Genomic DNA, 21,370 nt, shown 5'->3' on the forward strand with positions numbered 1-21,370 from the left:
GGAGCAACATGAGACAGGACTTTACCAACAACACTAGTATCTGATAAAAAACCCCATGCTGAACGCAACTTATTTTAAACGGATACAGACACAGCCCTGTGCCTCATCACACAAACAAATGTGTGGAAATATTCAAGATGTTAGTAGTGGTTTACTATGTGAGAAACAACTTCAAATAGCTGTTTTAGCTTGAGTCAAAAACACACTGCAAGTTTTACATCTGTTGTGTATTTCGAAATGAAATAAGCTTTCTATTTATGTGAACTGGCATTTAATGTCTTGAAGACTTCAAATAAAATGTATAGTCATGTAAATACATTTTTCAGATATACAGGGAATCTTATTTCCATAATTTAAATGGGCTTGGTCTATAAATGCCGTCTTGCCCTTTCTCAAATAATGTGTTTGCCTTTCAGTGTCAAGTTTAGAGAAGGAGCTGCATTACCCCAACAAAGGTAACACACCTAAAAGCCAAAACAAAAACACTGACTATTCTGTCGGTCACCTGAAGGAAATCGTTTTGAGAGCCCTCTCTGCCACAGCTCGGGCCTGCTCGATCTGTGTGGCCTGCAGATGGTGAGCCATGTACTGGAGCCAGAGCAGCGAGCTGTTGGGTGAGGCCAGGAGCAGGCGCTCAAAGGCGGCTGCATCTTGGGGACACAGGTTTGGATCCATGAGCTCAGCTTCCCGCTGCACCAGGGCCTTCTCAGCTGCCTTCTTCTCCTGCTCTAGCTCATGGCGAGACTTCCTCTGAGGCTGGTAGACAAGAGTGATAAGATGAATGGTGAGTCTGAGGCATAAAATGGTAACATACAGAGATGGAATCAGGAAGACATCAAACACAAAGAGCTGAGCATTCGGCATCTCCTTAACATTAACAGCTCATTAGTTCACCTGACAGGTTCCATCTTGGTCCTCTCTGTCACTGGAGTCGCCCTCCTGAGCTGCAGAGGCAGGTTTCAGGGAGCTCAGGCCCACGTCCCAGGAGAAACCTGCTGCCACCTGCAGTCTGGATGGACCCTCCGAACTGGGTGTCCCCTGCTGAAAGAGAAGAGGAGCAAACACATTTTTCAGGTCCTGGGTGATGATCTTACTGCTCCTAATCTATGAAGATATGTAGGAGAAATGAGCAGCTGCTTACTTCTGCGGGATCAGGTTTGGGTTCTTCATCTGCCTCTTCTCTGAAGTACACCTCCACTCCACTGTCACTGTCATCAGTCTTTGTTTTCTTCTTCTTCTTCGGGACCTGGGGCTCTGTCTGTTTCTGGCAATGAGCATCATCATATGCTAAATAAACCACAATGCTAACATATAAGTGCTTCAGTGACCATGCGGTTGCAATTAAGGCTGCACAGTAAGACATGGGACTTGGGCCAAAGTCCACACAGTGTTTGCTAAGGTCACACCAGACAGCTCGAGGATGGCACTGATCTAGTGTCCTGAACCTGAGTCTGAGTAGTGAGTCATCTAAAACTGTATTTCAGACAGTCTGATGACAGAGTGAATGCAAAGTGAGGCTGTTTGTTACCCATTCGCTCTCGGAGAGCGTGCGTTTCTTCTTCTTAGTATCATGTTTCTTTTTCTCCTCTCCGACCAGACGCAGCGGTAGACCGAGAGACTCTGGAAGGATGTCTGGCTTCCCAGTGTCCGCAGGGAGCAGAGAAAGGTCAACAAACTCCTCCTCTTTGTCGATACTGAGGACAAGAACAGAAAGGGCCGCAGACTAAAATGACATGACGACAGTGTTGAGTCTATAAATGGCTGCGCACTGGGCAGGATTGATTCTATAAATGGCTGCGCACTGGGCAGGACCTTGTGGGAAGACACACCGTCAGCATAAATTCTTCCCCATTTGTCCAAATCAATTTCTGATATCTGGTATGATGTATGATGGCTTCTGATTCACACTACATTCAAGTGTTACAAGCCAAACAACTGCTAGTTATGATGAATCAGTGCAAGTCTGGTGACAATAAAGCCTCAGGGACTGTGACGTCATCCTGGACAACTTCTGTATGTTCATTATTACAAACTCTGAGCAGAAATGTGCTTTTTTTTTACCGGATGATCTTGGTGGTGAGCAGGGTGTTGGGAGGCAGGTGCTCAGCAAGAACCTTGTGGTTTTTAACAAAGTACATGGTGGACTGCTGAAGCTGGGCTCTCCCAGTAATACTCCGAGATAACCTGGAGAACAATTATGTGGAAAAAGGGTGAGCTCGTTTTCACTGTTATCAGTCAAATAATGACACCTTTAACAAGGTCAGATAGTGGCAAGAAAGAAATAATGAGGATACATCATGACACCAGCTGAAATAACTACGCTTCCCAGAGCAGGTTGTCCAAGTCTGGTGCCACAGAAAGAATTTTGCAGATACCTGATGAAGACCCCCTGTTCTCCCACAGATTTGACATAGCCTCTGATGAACTGGCCTGCCTGCAGCGTGTCTACAGACAAAACCTCCAGGTCCTTCACTGGCTTAGCCTGCTGTGGCGTCAGCCTGAAGGAGAAGAGTTAGAATCAGCGCAGCCTAATCAGACAGTCTGGTGTCTTAAGCTCCGACTGCGTTCATGAATCAGGCTTTAAACTATGACATTCTGTCATACCTTGATGGACGGAGAGACAACTGCCACTTGCCATTTTCACTCAGTAGGAGGAAACACCTGAGGCAAAAGAGGAGGAAACAAATTAACTTCAAGCTCATCAACTTTGATAGTAGTGCCAAACATTTCTGGAATGTAGCTGCTGATTGTTCATATTCTGCACCAGCAATTTCCCATGGCTGTATTCTGGCAGTGGAGAGTAAAACATGACAAACATAATAATAAGACTGCAACAAATCCAATAGTTTTTTGAATTGCCTGATATGGTATCAAGTGGGCTTTATAATCTTTCCAAACTGCTTGTCAGACATTTTTGGAAATTCCTTCCTCCCGCACCTTTCCAACTTTAGATTGGGGGGGGTGTCTACATCTGACCATACCTGTAACTTTCTGAAACTGGCAGTCTGACATTCACACCCACTTCCCCCTGTGTGGAGGTGAGAGACAAGCCAGGCACTGTACTCCTCTCTCTAACTCCCTTCTTTCATTGTGGCTCAACTATTCCATATCGGCAACCAAGTGCAGCGCTGTGAACGTCACGTGTGGCCGTTCAAAACAACACGGCTTATGAACTTGTTCTGAGAGGACATGTCTAACTATGCCTCGGATTATGTAAAGTACATCTACTGACCTGAGCAGCTGATCCTTGCTGTACCCATCCAAGGGGTTTGGCTTGTAGGCATCAGCCAGGTCAGTGACAGCAACGGTGCCCACGCCACCGAAGGGAAGTTTGACCTGGAGGCCAAGCTGTGGCTGAATATTAGTCACCATCCCCAAAGTCACGCTGCCTTTCTCCAGTTTATGGACACCTGGAAAACAAAAAGGAACCCAGAAATCAAGTCAACTGCTTTCTGCTTTGCATTTAATAAACAATCTTGAATGAATATGAAGGAAATGATACAGACTGTAATGTGCAAAGTTAAGCAGTAAACAGCAAAACTCGGACTGAGCCGCCCCTACCTGTGAGCGACAGCACAAAGCGGCGAGGTTTGGAGCTCACTTCCACCACTTTGGCTCGGACCGCTTGGCCCAGTTTGTACAGTTTCTCTGGGTGGCTGGCATCCTGCAAATAAGCAGTTTTTCTAGGATTTAAATCCAAGATTCATCCGGTCTTATGTTCCCTTTAGACTCGGACCATTTTAAGCACTGGTCAGACACGTGAACCTTCCAGTAAACATGAAATGCTCCCGACGCAGTGTGAACTTACTTTAGCATCAGTGATGGTGGCCAGGAGTTCGACCGTCCCAGTGATACAGGGATCAGTGGTGACCTCTAAAGACTTCCTCTCTGGATGAAACTGGAGAGAGACTACAGTGAGCAAAACTAGACCGCAGAACACCGTCCCCCAGGTCTACTGTAAGAGACTGCATTGAGCAAAACTAGACAGCAGAACACCGTCCCCCAGGTCTACTGTTAAAGGCTTTTTGGATTTGTTAACTTGTGATGAAAAATGACAATCAAAAGAAATCAGCCAGCTACAACAACCCTTAAAACCTACCTTTGATACAAAGCACATAATTTCTTCCCCAACTTTATAGCCATTTAGTTTCTCTTCTACTGAGACTGCTTTGAAATCTAAACTATTGTCCAGTTTGCTATAGAGAGAAAAAGAAACCAAAGTGAATCACAAATCAGACAAATCACAAAATGTGTGTAAAACATTTAACAGAAAACATGTACAGCCTTAACACAGCCAGTTTATATTTTCTCAAAACATTTTGAATCTCTGTCCAATATCATATTAGAACAATAGGCTGCAGACAGTGTCTCAGAGACCGTCGTGAAAATGAGAACACTGTAAATGTAAATGTACTAAATTACATTCAGGTTATCATGTATTGTATTATGTAATAACCTGTACTATATAATTACCTGGGGATAAGTGTGAGCTCAGGAATGCTGTATGTAAATTTGGGGTGGGAAAATGGCAAAAATCTGGAAAAAAAAAAAGATTAATTTAATGCAAAGTAAATAATAAATATAAAATTTACACAATCATCTTTATGCTTTCACAGGAGTTTTATAGTTAAGGATAAAATAAAAACATGCAAAAGGAACTGTCTTCTCCAGTGTGGAAAATGCAGCAGTGTTCACCTGTGACTGGAGGCTTCTCGCCCTCCGATGACCCTGGCGGTCACCACGCTGCCCACTTTCACAGAGGACGTGGGGAAGGATCCCAGACACACTTCTGCAGCATCCACCACCTCAGACACGTGCACACTGCCCGTGCTTCCGTCTTCTAGTGTGATCTGGATGCAGGTAGGTTTCACTGTCCGCACCTTCCCCTGCACGATTTTACCAAAGCAGTGACCCTTGGAGCCCGCTTGGTTCTCTGATGTGGTGCGCTGTTGTTTCTGTGCAGAAGGCTCCCACGACACTAGGGGGAGCCCTTGCAGCTCCGGACAGCTCGTTTCTATAACCTTAACTGCCAGAGTCCTCCCAGGCTTCAGCTTCTCTGACTCACCCAGGAGTATCTCATTCAGGTGGCAGCTGGTTTGGATCACAGTCAGCTGTGCAGTGTCATCCAGTGAGATGACAGCAAAGTCTGTCTCTACGTACTGCACCATCGCTGTGTATCTTGACCCTTCAGTTAACTGTGAAAATACAGTTTGACACACCTGCCATCACAATGGTTACCAATTACAAGAATATTATTGTATTGCACTGTTAACCCCTTCTGGAAATTCTACCTACGCTGATGTGAAACTGTTTTTAGAATAAAACAAGTTGGCACATAAGATTAACAAGAGTAACACTCACAGATTTCTTCTTCGCCACCAGCTTGGAAAGCAGGGAAACATGGACACAAGTAGACAAAATGTCAACATGAAGGACAACCGCAGTAACTTTCTGTCCTGAGGTCAAGTTAACACCTGAAAAACAAGCCAACAGAAAATACATAATGTGCTTATGCAAAACAAAAACATGTAATGTGTTAAAGGTGACCGTGCAGTATGCGACAAAGAACACAGGGAAACATCCCAAATGTCTCCACTGCTGCGCTGTGACATGATATTAAGATTATACTGTAAGATGAGTGAAGTTGCTTCTATAATAATGACATTCTGAATTTAAGTCTTATAAATCCATATAATACTAATATGGCATTGTACTACTGCCATCCTGAAAAAAAAAAAAGATTTGCTCAATATCTCATTATAATGAGAAAGGTTTCTCATTTTTACGCTACACTTTGGACTTTGTGTAGAACTTTGGTGTCATGAAAAAGGGGAATGTGGGGACACCACCACTATGGGATATGGAGTACTCTAGCACATGCATTCATCGCAACTGTAGAAATGATCCACTTTAGAGTGTGTGTTATCACATTAGGTCGCGCACCCATACCGACCTTCCACACAATGACCAGCTCATGAGCCACAATACCCTGCACATGTCATCTAACAAAACTGTATTTTAATAATGTACTCTAAAAGGTATACTCTTAGGATTGATATATTGGCATATTCATTTAGAATATTCTACATTGAAAACTGATTCAAAAGTATCCATCTCTATTTATACATGTAAACTTTCAGCGTGCAGTCATTTTTCTCATTTTTGATTCAGTTTGCCATGACCAGCACCTGCCTTTTAAGTGTGCATTCATGCTTGTTTCATCTCATTAAATACATACCCATGACATGATGCTTGCTGGCCTGTATGGTAGCACCGACCAAATCATCAGACTTAAATGTCACACCGATGTCCTTGGCAGCGTCCACGGTCAGCTTCAGCTTCTGACCAACAGACAGAGCAGCCAGCTGCTGACGAAGATCACTGGTATCTGAGAGTTATAGAAAAGGAAGAGTCCAGACACTGCAGGCCTTAGTTCACCTGAAGAATCAATATATCAGAAGTCTAACAACAGAGACAACACGTGCGCACCTCTCAGTGCCAGCATTTCAGCCACAGCTCTTCTCTCCTGCAGGCCATTAATGAGTCTGGTCTGGGCGTCCCCCTCTGGAGAGATGACCTCCGACATCTTCAGCGTGACAAGAAAACGGTGTTTTTCCTCATCCAGGTTTGTCACTTTAGCGATGATAGTCTGGCCCAGCTTGAAGGCGGTGGTCGTGTCACCAAGGAACTTGTCTGTCATGGCCTGGGAAGCAGAACAGAGAAAGAATTTAAGTAGGGAAAATAAAGAACCAGGTCAGAAGGTACAACACACAGAGTGCTTTACTCACCGCCTTGGGTGCAAGCCCGACCAGACCATATGGGAACTCCACAAAGACGCCATAAGACATGATGTTCTTGATCCAGCCGATCAGCTGCATTCCAACCCTGATTTCTGAGAAATCTTTGGCAACCACTCCTTCGTCCAGTGACCACCTCACTGTGGGTTTCTTGGTGAGAGTCTAAAAACGGAGCAACTAAGGAAAACGGATAACTTCTCTGCTTTTCTTATTTCTGAAATTGTAACTTTCCAATAAGCATCAAAGTTTAATATAATATATTTAATACTGTATGCAACCAATCAAAGTTTTGGGTAACTTTTCAGTCATGGAGAGAATGGATACAATATTCTGTTTGTTCTTGTTGAAACAGACAAGGTTTGAAATGTTGTCTCCCTCCTGCAGGCTCTCCCACAGCAGAGGGCAGTTGGACGTGTGATCGGAGAGGTGCACAGTGGGAAGTACGGCTCTCATCTCATCAGGGAGGATGGTAACCTCCAGATTGTTTACGGACTTTTTCAGCACTCTGGCCTCCAGCCTCTAGATCACGTACACAGAGGACATTAGAAAAAAGCTGAGGTCCAAATTTGAGCTGCTAAGAAAAAAAGAATGAGGTCTTTGACTTACCATCCCAACCTCACAGTCAAACTGGGGCTTGGTAGCTTGCTCCGTTTCTCCCTCCAGCGCAGCCTTAAAAGACAGCATCATCCTTGCCTTCTGAGGGTCACACTGAAGAACTTTAGTCTTCAACACCTGGACCATGAATGGAAACAAACTAATGTCAAATCAGAAGCTTGTTTACAATAGTTTCCTCCAACAGGTCCACGTGGAAAAAAAAAGAAAGCCAGACATGATTCTCAGCGTCCGTGTTATTTGATCTCCTCACCTGCCCGACATAGAAGACCTCCTCAGGATTGATGACGGGTTCAAAGCTGAGCTCGCCGAGTGGCACCAGACCCTTGACATCATTGTAGAAACGAACAATGCACCCAAAGTCTTTAATGCAGACAATGTAGCCGTGTGATACGCGGCCAGGATGAGCATCGGTATAGCAGAGGAACAAGGGCAGGGAGCTTTCAACCAGGGCCTTCTTTCTGGTCAGGTACAACTTCTTATTCTCAGCATCCACTGACAGCACCTGCAGCAACATATTCACACACACGGACACAGAGGAATAAGCCAAATGTCTGGAAAGCAGTGGGCTCCACAGTGGCTAGAAAACAAAGCAGAGAACTTGACTGACCCGACATTTGACCTTCATGCCCTCTGTGTACTTCTTCTCTGGGTTCTTAAGGATAATGTCAGACAGGTGGGTCCGAGGCACCAGACCTTTAATGTGGTCAGACAGATGCACCACCATCCCATGATTCAGCAGGTCTGACACTGTCCCCTTGGAGATAAAGACACATGGAAGAACACGGATGTGAAACCAACAACAGACACCAGGAAGAAGCCTATAGAAGGGAAGACTGCTGTGTGTGGAGAGGGTAGCTGGATGAACATCTGTCATGCTGCATCTTGCCTGCACACTCCACACTTATCTGAGAGGAGGAAATTTCATTTCGGCAGTGTCAAGCTTGTGGATGGCATACAGCATGATTTAAATCTTGCCACTCCTAGCTTTTAAATAGAGAGGCTGCCAGGTATAGCTTTAACAGATTTTCAAACAATTTAATCCAAGACAAGTGTATAACAGGGCACTTGAACATGAGATGATGCTTAAATCGTACCTCTACAACTTGACCAGCCTGAAGATCATGATACCTATAGAACTGCTTCTCAATCAAACTCCTGGAAACAAGACAAGAAGATTTTCTCAGTATTTCAAAATGGAATTCTGATGTTAATGCTTACTGTGCAGTAAGACACAAAAATGTGATGCCACATACCTACGCAGACTAACAAAATGAATTTGGTCCATGGGGCTGAAGTCCAGGATTCTGCAGGTGTGCTCAGGGATTGCTGCCACTCTGTTCTCATTAGCTTGCTCATTCGGCTCTTTAAGGTGGTTCCTCTGTCAAGGACATTGACCCAAACACCGAATCATCAAAATATTTACAGAAGGCATTGGTTCTTTTTAACATTCAAATAAGGTTTTAATGTTCGAAGTATCACCCAGACTCACATGTACAAAGGCCAGAGTCTTATCAGGCAGTTCCAACATGGCTCCAGACATGTGGTGCATTGTGATCATCTTGCAGTCTTTCACCACCTCACCAATGCGGTCACCGCCGGCAGGAGTTGTCTCAACTCTGGTCCTGGCTTGAACGAGGTAGCTGCGCAGACTCAAGCCCACCAGATGCGTGGACGGCTCCACATAGAGCACACAGGCTCGCACCTGGATGGACGGGTGCATGAGAGGGTTGGGACGAGTCCATAATAATGTGTAGGAGCATATGATGCAGACAGATGATATGCTTTCATCTAAGACTATTTTACCAGGGTGCATTTCAATCAAAAATATCAGCGAGACTGAAATCTGTCATCAGAAAACTGAAAATGACAACAGGTGTGATGTTGTACACACCAAAAGGATCCACATGCCAAGTAGGGCTGATCTCAATACAATTCGATTTCAATTCCATTAATTTGATTCATGATAATTATTTTACATCCATTAAATACCAATGTTGAATAGAGTGCTTCTCAGAATCACCAACATTTGTTTTTTACATTCCAGCGTTTTCCCGAGGTTTTCAGACAGCTTAGGCGCAGTCTAGGTGGAGAGGGCTGTGGTAGTTTGAAATTACACACAGGAAATTGAGCTCCTTTAGTTCTCTCTCTCTCTCTTTATTTTACCCATTAGGTTATCCTTACAAAATTTATGGATGAAGACTGGCAACACTTCTTGTACATATAGTAAAAAGTCTTTTTTGGCAGCACATAGATGATACCATATTGTGTAGTATAACTAAAGTTGAATTGTTTGGGAAGAACATGCAGCACTACATATGGTACCTATTAGGGGTGATCTATCAATCTAGATCAATATGTTAATCAAACACCCCGTGATCTGATGACACTGATGCAATACATAAGCATCTGTGTTTGTCTGTGCTTTTATTTTGACAGCTAGCCACATACGCACGCATTTCCAGTGAAGCTCGGTTCTTGTCAAATTGGTGCAGCTAGCATTCTGAGACTGGGAAGTCACTCTAAAAGTGGCACAGGGGCAGTGCACAAGCTATTGAAGCGTTAGATCCACTGAGTCCACATCGACTCCAACTTCCTGTCCACAGACCAGCTGTTCATCTGTCAGCAGGACAGTGACCAGACAAACGGACTGCACTTTGTTAAACGCACTAGAGAGAAGAAACCTGAAGCGTAAAAAAACCGGGGGAGTCCAGGGGTGACGTGTCTCACACGCATGTCTCAGAGTTAGTGTGGGCTGCCACATTTCATAGATTGGAGTTTTATCGGCTGCATGACAGAAGTGAGTGAGAAAAAGCCTTCTATGAGAATTGGCCCCGACCTGTAGCAGCAAATACACAAAGTAAACTCTCCCATCAGAAACTAGTCACGGGCAAAAGGAGACACACAACAATATGTTTGAATGTTATGGTTTTAAACAAAACTCCCACTGCAATGTGGGAGTTTTGTTTGGAGGAATAGGGTGTGAGAGCTGGATTTGGCCTGCCTGCAGCCCCGACCTGTCCCCAGTAGAGAATATGTGGCACTTTTTGAAATGCAAATTGCGTCAAGGATGACCCAGGAAGAATGGGACAAAATGACACCTGACACACTTAATGACTTTGTGTCCTCAGTCCTTAAATGTCTAAAGAGTTGTGAAAAGGAACAGCAACATCACACCGTGGTAAATACTTTACTGTCCCAACTTTTTTTGGAACGTGCTGCAGCAGAATTGAGTGTGTTTATTTTGAACAAAGAATAAAATTGATGAGGTGTCACATCAAATAATGTCCTGTTGTGTTATGATTTATAACTCACCACACAGATGATTTATAAATCACTAACTTCAGTTCTAATTTTGGTTTTAGAATACCTTTCCAACTTTATCTGATTTGGGACTGTATTTAAATAGCACCTGAAAGTGAACAGAGGAGCTCAATAATTTTTAAAGTTATACTTAAATTTAATTAAATTTTAGTTGCACTCAGTAAGTGAGCAACACTGTTGTGGCCCAAGGATTTATTTTCCTTGGCAAATGCAAAACTACTTAAATACAATACATATATATTTATTTCGTACAGAAGGACTAACAAAAAAAAAAAATCTGAAACACTAACAAGGGTTTAAAAATTAAAATAAACCTTTTGTGTACATTGCAACTCAAGAAGACATTTTACACACCAAGCAGCTCAAACTGAGACACTTATAACAAGTAATCTAAATGTAACATTTGGTGCAAATGCACTTGTTTACTGAGAAAATGTGCAAATGAAAATATCGATATCTGAAGTCCAAGAATCAATTTTTCTCTCCAGAACAGTCAGTTTTACCTTGGTTCCCTCGGTGTAGCTGGATGTCTGATTAGGCTCCATGTGGAGGAAGTCCACCTGGCCACTAAAGGAGGACAGGAAGTCCAAAACCAGACCATGTTTGGTCACCTGCAATACAGAATTGATTGAAATTAAACTATAATAGTGAATATACTGACAAAGGAACAGGAGCAGATCATTCACTGGACAAGAATAAAAAATTAAAAAGACTTTAAATTAATCTTTAGCCTAAATTTGGACTGATGATGAATTCTCATTATATTAATAAAACAGAATAAATGCCAGTGTATAAGTTGTCTCCACCTTTTTGATGGTGGCTCTGACCAGAAGACCAGGCAGAAGGTTAGTGAGGTTCCAGCCCTGCCCAGATTCAGCACAGGCCTGGGCGATGGTCAGAGGGTTGACAGAAAGCTGGATCACACGCCCATCGCTCTTTATTGCTTCAACCTGAGACGTCACATACTGGCCCACTTTCAGCTCTGCAGAGATGGCAGCACAGAAACAGGACATGTATAGTAAATGCCTGATTCGCCTTGAGTGAATTTCCTCAGTGAATGACAATGAATCTACAATATTCTGTCACACCGTCCATGACGTTGTGTTTGTCTTTTATTGCTTTCTTAGGCAGGAAGGCTTTGGATCCATTGATGCCAATGTCGATTATGCAGCCGTGATCTTCGACACTCTCCACACATCCACTCAGGACCTAAATTGACAGTTACATTTCAATACATTTTACTTTAAAAAAAAAAAAAAAAACAACAAAAAAACCTCAAGCTGCTTAACTCGTTATTCTAATTAATGACTCACCATGCCAGCCTTCAGAGAGCTGGAGGTGAGAGCCTTGTTGACCAGCTTTGGATTAACAGACAGCTGGATGCTGATTGAGCCTCCTTTAGTTATGTCCAACTTAACAACCACACACCTTAAAACCATGCCAGGACAGAAGAGGTGTGTCAGAGAGCAGATCTCCTGTAAAGTAAAAGTATGACACCCCAGATGTTAAAAATAGATTACAAAAGATCCTGAAATGTAAGTAAGACAATCATGGATCGTGTAGAAAAAAAGATCTATTACTGTTCTCTATAGCAAGGTTTATTAACACCACTCTGCAGTATATTCCACAGGCTCACCACTGTATCAGCAGAATCCAGCTGCTCAACGAGCAGCTTGGTGTACGAGTCGCTGATGTTCTTGATGCCGAGGAAGCCTTGCAGGCCACAAGGCAGGCTGACTGTCACCTCAAAATCTCTCACCTCCTTCACACAACCCAGCATCAGCATACCCTCCTTCACATTCTGGGGGGGGGGGAAAAAAAAAAACACAATATCAAGTCAAATACTGTGCTGAATATTCATTTGATTCACAGCAGTGTCATGCTAAAAGCTGTTTCACTGAAAAACGAATATACTTAACCTATTCAACAAATTTAATGACATTATATTGACTGGATTGTATTTCCAAATATATTACCTTCATATGTAGGATTTCTACACACTTGGCATCTTCTTTTTCTTTACTCGTCTTTTGCTTCTTGAGTTTCTTGCTGTTATCTTTGGCTGCCCCCTTTCTCTTCTTAGTTTCTGCTTCTTCATTTGACTGCAAGAGAAAAGCAAAGTATTGTTAACTACACAAGACATTTTATTGATACAGTCTAGTGTGAGATTAAGCATACAATGTTTGAAAGGAAAGGGAATATTAAATTAATAGTAAAGGGATATTCAGAACAGCTGTCTTCCCCTTAAGTAACATATTTATGTGAATTTGGATACTGTGAAATAATAACCCTCTTTCTGGGAACAGTCACATACTGTAACTTATACCCACTTCTCATTTGCCAGAAAAAGAAAAGATATGTATATCTTGAATACTACCTGGAACAGGTTGTCCACTTCTGGACGCTGCACCACTATCTTACTCTCAGTGGGTTTCTTTGCTGTCCCTCCTCGAGGGAAGTCCTCCTCCACTGATGCCATGTTTGATGTTGGTTCAGGAGTCTGAGAAACCGTCAAAAAACAGCTCATCTCAAAATCTTTAAACTTCTGATTGTATAAATATTGAGGCACACCACAGCTGAAATAGTGAATATAGACAGGCATACGACCCAGTCTGATTTTCCTTTTGTAAGGTCAGCAGAAACGACTACACTCATGATTACATGCAAACGTTATCGGTGAGAGTCTCAAATGTAAGTTATAAACAATGCCTACGTGAAAGGCACAAACTGGGGCTCGTTTATTGTTTAACCACATACTTTTTGATTACACAAATACAAATATGTCTAACGTTATTAAAGCACTCGCAAAAGCAGAACCAGTAGTATTTCTGCCACCCATTAGGTTACCAGTGCAAACAGGCATGAGACAATCGTTAGCAAAGTTTAACATATTTTAGGATCAGTGCTAAATGTGTAGCCAGTTTTGCCAGTCTATTCAATCCAACAAAAGCTCGTCTTATATTTAAAGTAATTATAAAACACGCCCCTACTGATTATCATGAAATACATCCTTATTTTAAATCTCCGAATTTTGGATATCCAAACTCACATGTAGTTCAGCAACACGCCATGATTGCAACCCGGAAATAAAAGTTATATAAGAAGTCCAATCACGCAGAAGGGGGAATGATTGGCACTATCTTCAGCCATTCAGTAATTGCTCTGGCTTGAGTGACATTATTTTAGACCAATAGTGATACACTTTTGGATTGCCGAGAGGAGGAATTTCCTAGTGACTTTAGCTTTGTGGTCTCTGCTGAAGGGCAACTGGTTCGTTGCGTTTGTACAAGGGTTGCGTGCTCAAAGTAAGTTATAAAACATTTACAAATACATTTGTGCATTTTAACACTTCTTAGTGCCTATGATATTTGTGACATTCTTCTGTAGTTATGTACTATTTAGCTCACGACCTAAAAATAAATCGAGCTAGCTAGTCGGCTAACCTAGCAAGCTAACGTTAACCTGCAATAGAAAGTGCTAACAATCAGTTTTTACCGGCTCTTAATAACCACAACGTTATTCAACTGAAGTGGGTTAGCCGGTCACTGATAAATATTATAATGGAGTGTTCCTCGAAAACTTGTTGTTGGCATCATGACATATTGTAATAATAACAAACCACTGTAGTTTTAAAAAGTTGTTTTGCCCATTGATAGAACATGATCACTACAGAATTTTCTGTCAATTGATGAATCATTACAGGTCCAAATGATTTTGTCGTACATACTCTTCCCAACGTTAACAATAAACGTGCTCATGTGCTATAATATTCATCACTCATTCGTGTTTATTCTCCTTGTAGCAGTACCAGTAACTCGCTATCATGGCAGGACATGACCACGGATCCCAGCACCAGTTCACTGGGTTTGCAAAGTACTTCAATTCATACACAATCATAGGAAGGAGAAATGTGAGTTCTGTACATCTCTATTATAAAATGCATTTCACATTTGACAATGTGTTAAACAACCCTAAAGTTACTTTGATACCACTTTGACTATCTCATTTTTTTTCTTTTTAGTATGTTTTGGCCACATATGGCAGCATACTAGCCCTTGTCCTTTTTTTCAAATTGAAGCCTAAGAAAATGCCTGTCACAGAAAAGTGATCATGTAAGTACAAAGGATATGAAAGTACTAGTATGAAAAGACTTTTAATGTACTTAATACAAAGTATTGCTCTGTTGCAGTCAGTCAAGACCCATGTTGTCTCCTTACAGGTGTGCGTTTTGGTCATCACTTTGAACAGCTGAAAGTGGAGCGAGCAGCTGGATTTGCTTGTAATAAAATCACTCTGGTTTACATATTAACAATAAAGAATATGTACACCCAACATAGAAAAGTATTTGTTTTATTTACAGTGTGCACCAGTATAATAGAGTGATCATTACAACATCATCCTGGTGTTGAATAAAGATGTACTCATGGCAGTGGTTTTCAGAAACAGTCCTCCATCACCAATGTCACTGTTCTCAGGCAAAGAAATAATGGAGCCTGGAATCTTTCAGACTGAGGGCCGTGACAGGAGAGGGCTGACCTGATCTCTGTCCTCATTCACAGCCAGAAGTCAACCAATACAGTTTTTCCTCATAATTCAGTAATGACTTATGGATTGTAGGCCCCGGCGGACAGAAGCAGGTTCCTCCGGGTGAAGTGAAGGTGTATGACAGGTGTGGATTTCGTCATGTAGGTGCCCAGCAGAAGCTCCTGGGAGTTATCCTGTAGATTAATGTGACCCGTAGCTGCCGTGAAGTCATCAGTCTCTAAATCATCAAACGCTTTCATTGCATCCCACAGACGAACTGTGTTGTCCATTGAGCCTAGGAAAAAAAACAACACAGTACTCTGAATGTTGGTTCGCTATATGGAAGTATGGTCAGCTCTAACTGCAGAGCATAAATGACAACTACAGAGCTTTGTAGTTATGCACATCTCTAATTTTGATCACTTCAGATAAAAAGTAGTGAAATGTTGTGAAATACTAACCGGAGGCAATGGTATCTGTGTGACCTTTGAGCTCTCCAACCATCAGTCCATGACCAATGTCCCAGAGAAGAACTCTACCATCGGTGGCTCCTGAAGCCAAGAATTTTCCATTGGGAGAGAAAGCCAGCGCATGGATAGGACCCTGGGAGATAAAAGACTGGCTCAGTAGTTGTCTGCAGTGGCCAATTCTGTGTATACTTAAGTGAATCTTTAGCATCTTTTAACTGTGAGTAACCACAGTCACATAGCATCCATCAGTAACAAACAAGGAGTTGATCAAACAAATAATGACCCAAGAGTCAGGGTGCCTCCTTTCTTTCACTGGTAAAACAGCTTGTGCCATGCTATAAGAAACGTGAAGCGCAGATGTAGTCACGTAATAAACACTGATTACATACAGTGAGGAGAGACTTGGCCTAAACAACATGGCAGACGCTAACATTAATCACTGACAACCTTTGTGACAGACAGAACGGGAGGCCAAAGAACAGAGACCTGCTCTGGTGACAACTTGTCTGACCTTATGACCGGTGAATATTCTGACACAGTTTCCGTTCAGGACGTCCCAGAGGCGGATGGTGCGGTCAGAAGACCCTGTGGCCACATAATTAGAGTTGGGGTGGAAACGGGTGCAAGTAATGTCAGCTAGGTGACCAGAAAATATCCGTAGAGGCTGGTAGTGATCTGTCGCCCACAGACTGTTGTAGACAGCACAACACAGGTCAGTGACAAACAGCTGTAAAGCAATCCTGCACATCTAGGATGTTTTTCTCAAGCAAGTTTGACAGTTTCTTACCGGGCAACTCTGTCATGTCCACCAGAGACAAAATAGTACCCATGGGGAGAAAACTGGGTGTCCCACACCGGGTAGTTGTGACCTTTGTAGCCCACTAAACATGTAAATGTTTGGAGACTCCACAGCCTGACTGTACCATCTTCAGAACTTGACAAGAGGTAGTTTCTGAAAGGCAAAATAGGCAGCAATTACCTTTAAAGAACAACTTATGTGGATCTGGTTTCCCTTTTTTCTATTCTACATTCTAACATTTTCACAGCATTTTGGTGTCTTCAGTTTAAAACCACATTTATGTTTAAACCAGTGATGAAATTTCTGTAGAAGGCATGGTTTATGTAACACGTGTACCTCAGAATTGGTCTACCTGTCGGGGCTAAAGCTGATTCCATACACCGGGCCGCTGTGTCCGTAGAGAATCTTTGACTCGCTGGCCGTCTTCTCATCCATGATCCTCTCCAGCACATCATCTGACTCTTTGTCAATCAGATTCAAGTCTTAGGAGAAAATGGGAAGGGCAAGAGGAAGACAATGAAAAGTTTTAAATAGATTATTTTTTAACAATGAAAGAAGTTAAAATACCTCCATCCACTGTCATATTCAATACCTGCTGCCGACTTGACCTTGCGGAGTTTTTTCGGTGTGACACTCCACACCCGCACCGTGGAGTCAGCAAAGCCTCCTGCAATCAAGCTGGAGTCATCTGTGAAGTCCACTGCAGTCAGACCCTGCAGGGCAAAATGCAGTTAACCTGTCAGTGTGTAGCAGTCATTTAAATGTGGAAACGACAAACACCAAGTCAATTATTGTGTTCGTGCCATTCTACCTGGTATGCATTGAGAAAAGTGTAGAAGCAGATAGAGGGGAGGGTGTCTGGTCCCAGGCGAATCTTCTTGGTGGCCTCCTTCATGTACATGATCTTGTCCAGCTTGTCTGAATCCTTAAGTTCTGGCAGAGGTATCCTAAACAATGGAGTACAAAATGTGGGAAATACTCACAAATAAGTATCTAAAATATCCCTGTAGTCTCTTTTAAACACTGCCACATGTACATACAGTTGCTAGAAAAAGTAATGGCACTGTTTGCAAATTCCTGGTTTTCTGCAGAAATTGGTCATGAAATGTGATCTTCACCAAGGTCACAAATATCAACAAACAATATTTCTAAGCTTATAAAACACAAACAATCATGGTCTTTATGCCTTTATTGAACATACCCATTAAGGTCAGATCACATTTCATGTCCAATTTATGCAGAAAACCAGGAATGTACTTGCAGTTTTGGTGAGTAAAAGACCATAAATTGTGGAGATGATGGCTGAATTAGGCTTCTAACATGACTAGAGTGATGAATATTACCTCAGACAGCTTTTACAGCATCATACTGTTTTGGCCTTACAAACCAGCAGTACCAAGGCAGAGTTACACAGTATAAGTGCAGTGTAAAAACACCTACCTATTCTGTGAGGGTGCATTAGGATCCTGCTTCTTGCTCTTGGAACCCATACTATCCTTTTTGGGTTTCTTCTTCTTGGGTTTACCCTCTTCATTCTCTGCTTCCTCGTCCTCATCGTCCAGAGGTAGCTCAATTTCCGGTTCCTTCAGCAATCCATAGTAAACCTACAATAGTTTGTCATGAATTCAACAAGGCTGTTTAAAAGTGTGGCGAGACCGTGAAAACGCACATTTTATTACATGCACACTGGTATATAAAGCACACCTTCGTCTTAGTGGCCTCTCGCCTGGCCTCTCCTGCCAAACTGCCAGACGTGGCATCAATCTGGTTCTTGCTGCGTGGCATGCCATCAAAAATGTCAATGTAGAGGTGTTCCTGGATGATATTCCAGATCTGGTTGTTTTGACGCTCCTGCAGGTGCCTCTTCAGCAGCTGGTAAGAGTCACGGGAGATACGCAGGACAAACTTGCTGGTGCGGAAGTCCAGCAGGGTTTCGTTGCCCTTCATGTGCTCTTTCTTGGTCAGGCTAGACAGGACACGCAAGTCATCTTCATAATAGCACTCCTGATCTCCACTAAACCTGAGACGGAAAGAAACAAAGGAATACAGTTAAGAAGATGTGTTAAAAGTAAACCATGTTTTTTTTATTTGGAGAAGCACAGTGTAACAGATTAGGGTGACTCACTTCCCAAAAAAAGCCTTAGCCTCATTTTCATGATTGTTGTACACCAGCTCCAGATACATGTGGACAAACAGAGGGTAGAAGACCTGGGACAGTTCAGCTCTGTGACAGTCCAAAACCGTTTCTATGAACTTCTTCAGGCTGCTGTAGTAGACCTCATACAAAGCCGGGTCCCCCTGCTGACTGTAAGCTGACAGCACCACGTTGACGTCTGGCTGATCACCGCCAGCTGCAGAAAGAGAAAGCCCAAGGGCAATGCCCAGTTACACCAGTATAACTATGGCTTTAGCCAATTACAGAATACAACAATATCATATTCATCAAAACATTTTTTAAAGAAAAATCACATGAGATGTAAATACAGAGCTAGGCTTGTAAGTGGCATCATTTGTCAAAAAATGTTATTTTAAGTCAGGCATGTATGAAAACCATTTTTGGGTGACTTTATTTGCAAATGCACTTAAACAGAACGCTAATATTATTGGGAAAATCGAGGTTAAATCACCACTATTCATCAAAGAGCGTTATCAGGGTATCCCTAAAGCCAAAGGAAAATGAGTACATGCATAAGAAGCTGTACACTCATTGGCTATAAACACAAAACCACTATAATGGACCCAAGCACCCCTAGAATACACACTAACTTTGTGGAACTGTTTAAACCTTAACCTGGTGCTCAGAGAGGAGCTAGACCAACATATGACAGCCTGCGGTCTGGTCCCAACTGAGACTGCTGTCAAATCAGCCGCCGTTCAGTTTTCCGTGATCAAGCCAGCCGCGCTAGAATTTGACGTGCGCCTATATACTCTATATACTTACATTTACGGTAAAGGTATTGAAACGGGCCAAAGCTTGCGATTTTCAAAATAAAATACCTTAACTCCAATGCTGTATTATTTATGAACTTTCAAGTTTAATAAAAACACTTTTTTAAATATTTACAGCATAAGGACATCACTTATGGATTCTACATGACCCGCACTGTTACCACACAAAGAATCAAGCATTTCCACTGTATCATTCTGGAGAAAACTCACATTCCATGTGCAAGATTTGAAATCCAATACCGGATTTAGCAGGCGCTTGAGAAGGTGCCGTGGACACAGAAGCTGTGTGAGAGGTGGAAAAGGGAGGGGAGTGGTCGCGGATGCAGGTGAAGAGTTCGCCTCTCCCAAATGGAGTGGACGAAGGGAGGGTTGGCCCACTTAGTAAACTATTAAGTTAGTGACACCTTGACTTTCTTCCAAACAATGCACATTTCATTCATAATATTAAAAACACACACCTAACATTTGCAATTTTTTGATTTTCCCAAATTGTGTGAAATTGTTAATAGAAAAAGTATTTTTATTAAACTTGGAAGTTCATAATTAATACAGCATTGGAATCACATCTTTAATGCGAGTTTTCTCCAGAATGGTACAGTAGAAATGCTTGATTCTTTGTGTGGTAACAGTGTGGGTCATGTAGAATCTATAAATGATGTCCTTATGCTGTATATATTAGAAAAAGTATTTTTATTAAACTTGGAAGTTCATAAATAATACAGCATTGGAGTTAAGGTATTTTATTTTGAAAATCGCGAGCTTTGGCCCGTTTCAATACCTTTACCGTAAATGTAAGTATATAGAGTATATAGGCGCACTTCAAATTCTAGCGCGGCTGGCTTGACCACGGAAAACTGAACGGCGGCTGATTTGACCGCAGTCAACTGAGGCTCTGTATCTCCACTGTCCTAATGGCTGGATGAAATACTTGTCCTAAATTTGTACGCAGTGTCATTTTATCAGGAAACATTTTTCGTAAACCGTGTAACAGTTTTTTCCACACCTAAACACAACATTAGTCAGGTTCTGTATCGTACCTTTGGCTGGCGCTGGGGCTCCGGCGGAGGTTGAACCGGTCACACGGCTGAGCAGAGAGCTAGTATCCACGCCTTCTACATCCACACTGGCGGCAGCATCTGTTGCGCCTGTCCCGGAGGAGTCGGCCCCTTTCAGATCCTGTGACTCCTCCGGCAACCCCGCTTCACGACGCAAGATTTCGACGGACTCGGTCAGATTGTTCTTTTTCAGGAACTGCAGGACCGCCAGCAGCGTCTGCTGGTCCTCCGGGGCTCCCGCCGTTGCTTTGTTACTTCCAGCCGAAGCAGCGGGAGACGCAGAAAGCAGTCTTCCATCATTTGCATTATTATTTCCACTGACTTCGTTTGATGGCTCTGTTTTGATCTCTTTTTCTTCTTTCGCGTCGACCACACCACCTTGTATGGCCGCCATTTTCAAAATGAAATGCGCATGTGCAAGATGTGAAAAAAGAAAAAAGAAACAATGAGAGATTGCGTCACCTGATTGGTGCTTACAAAGTAGCATCATGCAGGGAGCGCAGAAGCCCCGCCTCCCTCTGCTCATATATGTTTTTTCCGAACCTTTATTTGAAACACAGTAACATCACAAAAAAGAATCAGAATCTGCTTTATTGGCTAGGTGTGTCGGACACACGAAGTTTTTGACTCTGGTACATCGGCTCTCAATGTGTATGTACATATCGCCATACAAGGGGCAAGTAAACAGTAAACCAATATAAGGCTGTGTAATAAAAGAAAATAAGCAGTATTAACAAAAGGGAGCATTACAAATTACAAATGTAAATAACAAGCTTGCAGAAGTTAAAAAAACCCATTTATTGGAATATTTAATTTAACAATACCTTCAGTAATGCTTCT

General features: G+C 42.4%; 3 protein-coding genes across 3 annotated transcripts in view; 1 reads left to right on the plus strand and 2 right to left on the minus strand.

Moving 5' to 3' along the window:
• The window catches only part of pdcd11 (programmed cell death 11), a 15,732-nt gene extending 1,866 nt beyond the window's left edge, over positions 1 to 13,866 (minus strand). Inside the window, exons 1-33 of the mRNA XM_020596214.1 lie at positions 13,783 to 13,866; positions 13,111 to 13,233; positions 12,710 to 12,835; positions 12,370 to 12,534; positions 12,047 to 12,208; positions 11,822 to 11,942; positions 11,540 to 11,715; positions 11,237 to 11,344; positions 8,902 to 9,114; positions 8,666 to 8,790; positions 8,507 to 8,567; positions 8,020 to 8,166; positions 7,663 to 7,914; positions 7,404 to 7,529; positions 7,122 to 7,316; positions 6,789 to 6,959; positions 6,490 to 6,703; positions 6,239 to 6,388; positions 5,362 to 5,474; positions 4,696 to 5,195; positions 4,474 to 4,536; positions 4,100 to 4,196; positions 3,809 to 3,898; positions 3,562 to 3,664; positions 3,233 to 3,410; positions 2,605 to 2,661; positions 2,376 to 2,498; positions 2,062 to 2,184; positions 1,529 to 1,694; positions 1,142 to 1,264; positions 895 to 1,041; positions 506 to 756; positions 446 to 464 (exon numbers count right to left, since the gene is read on the minus strand). Coding sequence (XP_020451870.1) covers positions 446 to 464; positions 506 to 756; positions 895 to 1,041; positions 1,142 to 1,264; positions 1,529 to 1,694; positions 2,062 to 2,184; positions 2,376 to 2,498; positions 2,605 to 2,661; positions 3,233 to 3,410; positions 3,562 to 3,664; positions 3,809 to 3,898; positions 4,100 to 4,196; positions 4,474 to 4,536; positions 4,696 to 5,195; positions 5,362 to 5,474; positions 6,239 to 6,388; positions 6,490 to 6,703; positions 6,789 to 6,959; positions 7,122 to 7,316; positions 7,404 to 7,529; positions 7,663 to 7,914; positions 8,020 to 8,166; positions 8,507 to 8,567; positions 8,666 to 8,790; positions 8,902 to 9,114; positions 11,237 to 11,344; positions 11,540 to 11,715; positions 11,822 to 11,942; positions 12,047 to 12,208; positions 12,370 to 12,534; positions 12,710 to 12,835; positions 13,111 to 13,212 — 4,767 coding nt within the window. The 5' untranslated portion in view covers positions 13,213 to 13,233; positions 13,783 to 13,866. The remainder of the gene's footprint in view (positions 1 to 445; positions 465 to 505; positions 757 to 894; positions 1,042 to 1,141; positions 1,265 to 1,528; positions 1,695 to 2,061; positions 2,185 to 2,375; positions 2,499 to 2,604; positions 2,662 to 3,232; positions 3,411 to 3,561; positions 3,665 to 3,808; positions 3,899 to 4,099; positions 4,197 to 4,473; positions 4,537 to 4,695; positions 5,196 to 5,361; positions 5,475 to 6,238; positions 6,389 to 6,489; positions 6,704 to 6,788; positions 6,960 to 7,121; positions 7,317 to 7,403; positions 7,530 to 7,662; positions 7,915 to 8,019; positions 8,167 to 8,506; positions 8,568 to 8,665; positions 8,791 to 8,901; positions 9,115 to 11,236; positions 11,345 to 11,539; positions 11,716 to 11,821; positions 11,943 to 12,046; positions 12,209 to 12,369; positions 12,535 to 12,709; positions 12,836 to 13,110; positions 13,234 to 13,782) is intronic.
• Positions 13,867 to 13,936: 70 nt separating this feature from the next.
• Positions 13,937 to 15,065, plus strand: atp5md (ATP synthase membrane subunit k). The gene is made up of 4 exons (XM_020596015.1): positions 13,937 to 14,038; positions 14,536 to 14,643; positions 14,755 to 14,845; positions 14,953 to 15,065. Exons 2-3 carry the CDS (start codon positions 14,557 to 14,559, stop codon positions 14,839 to 14,841), a joined length of 174 nt encoding a protein of 57 aa, XP_020451671.1. The 5' UTR covers positions 13,937 to 14,038; positions 14,536 to 14,556; the 3' UTR covers positions 14,842 to 14,845; positions 14,953 to 15,065.
• Positions 15,066 to 15,143: 78 nt separating this feature from the next.
• Positions 15,144 to 21,029, minus strand: taf5 (TAF5 RNA polymerase II, TATA box binding protein (TBP)-associated factor). Its single transcript, XM_020596012.1, has 11 exons — positions 20,513 to 21,029; positions 18,652 to 18,877; positions 18,231 to 18,546; positions 17,967 to 18,130; positions 17,338 to 17,473; positions 17,119 to 17,239; positions 16,879 to 17,008; positions 16,515 to 16,679; positions 16,239 to 16,416; positions 15,719 to 15,860; positions 15,144 to 15,552 (listed from the first exon to the last, which is right to left on the minus strand). The coding sequence occupies exons 1-11, from the start codon at positions 21,018 to 21,020 to the stop codon at positions 15,338 to 15,340; spliced, it is 2,301 nt and encodes a 766-aa protein (XP_020451668.1). The 5' UTR covers positions 21,021 to 21,029; the 3' UTR covers positions 15,144 to 15,337.
• Positions 21,030 to 21,370: the final 341 nt, after the last annotated feature.

The sequence above is a fragment of the Monopterus albus genome, unplaced genomic scaffold (assembly GCF_001952655.1).
Source record: "Monopterus albus unplaced genomic scaffold, M_albus_1.0 scaffold29.1, whole genome shotgun sequence".
In the NCBI taxonomy this organism is placed as follows: domain Eukaryota; kingdom Metazoa; phylum Chordata; class Actinopteri; order Synbranchiformes; family Synbranchidae; genus Monopterus; species Monopterus albus.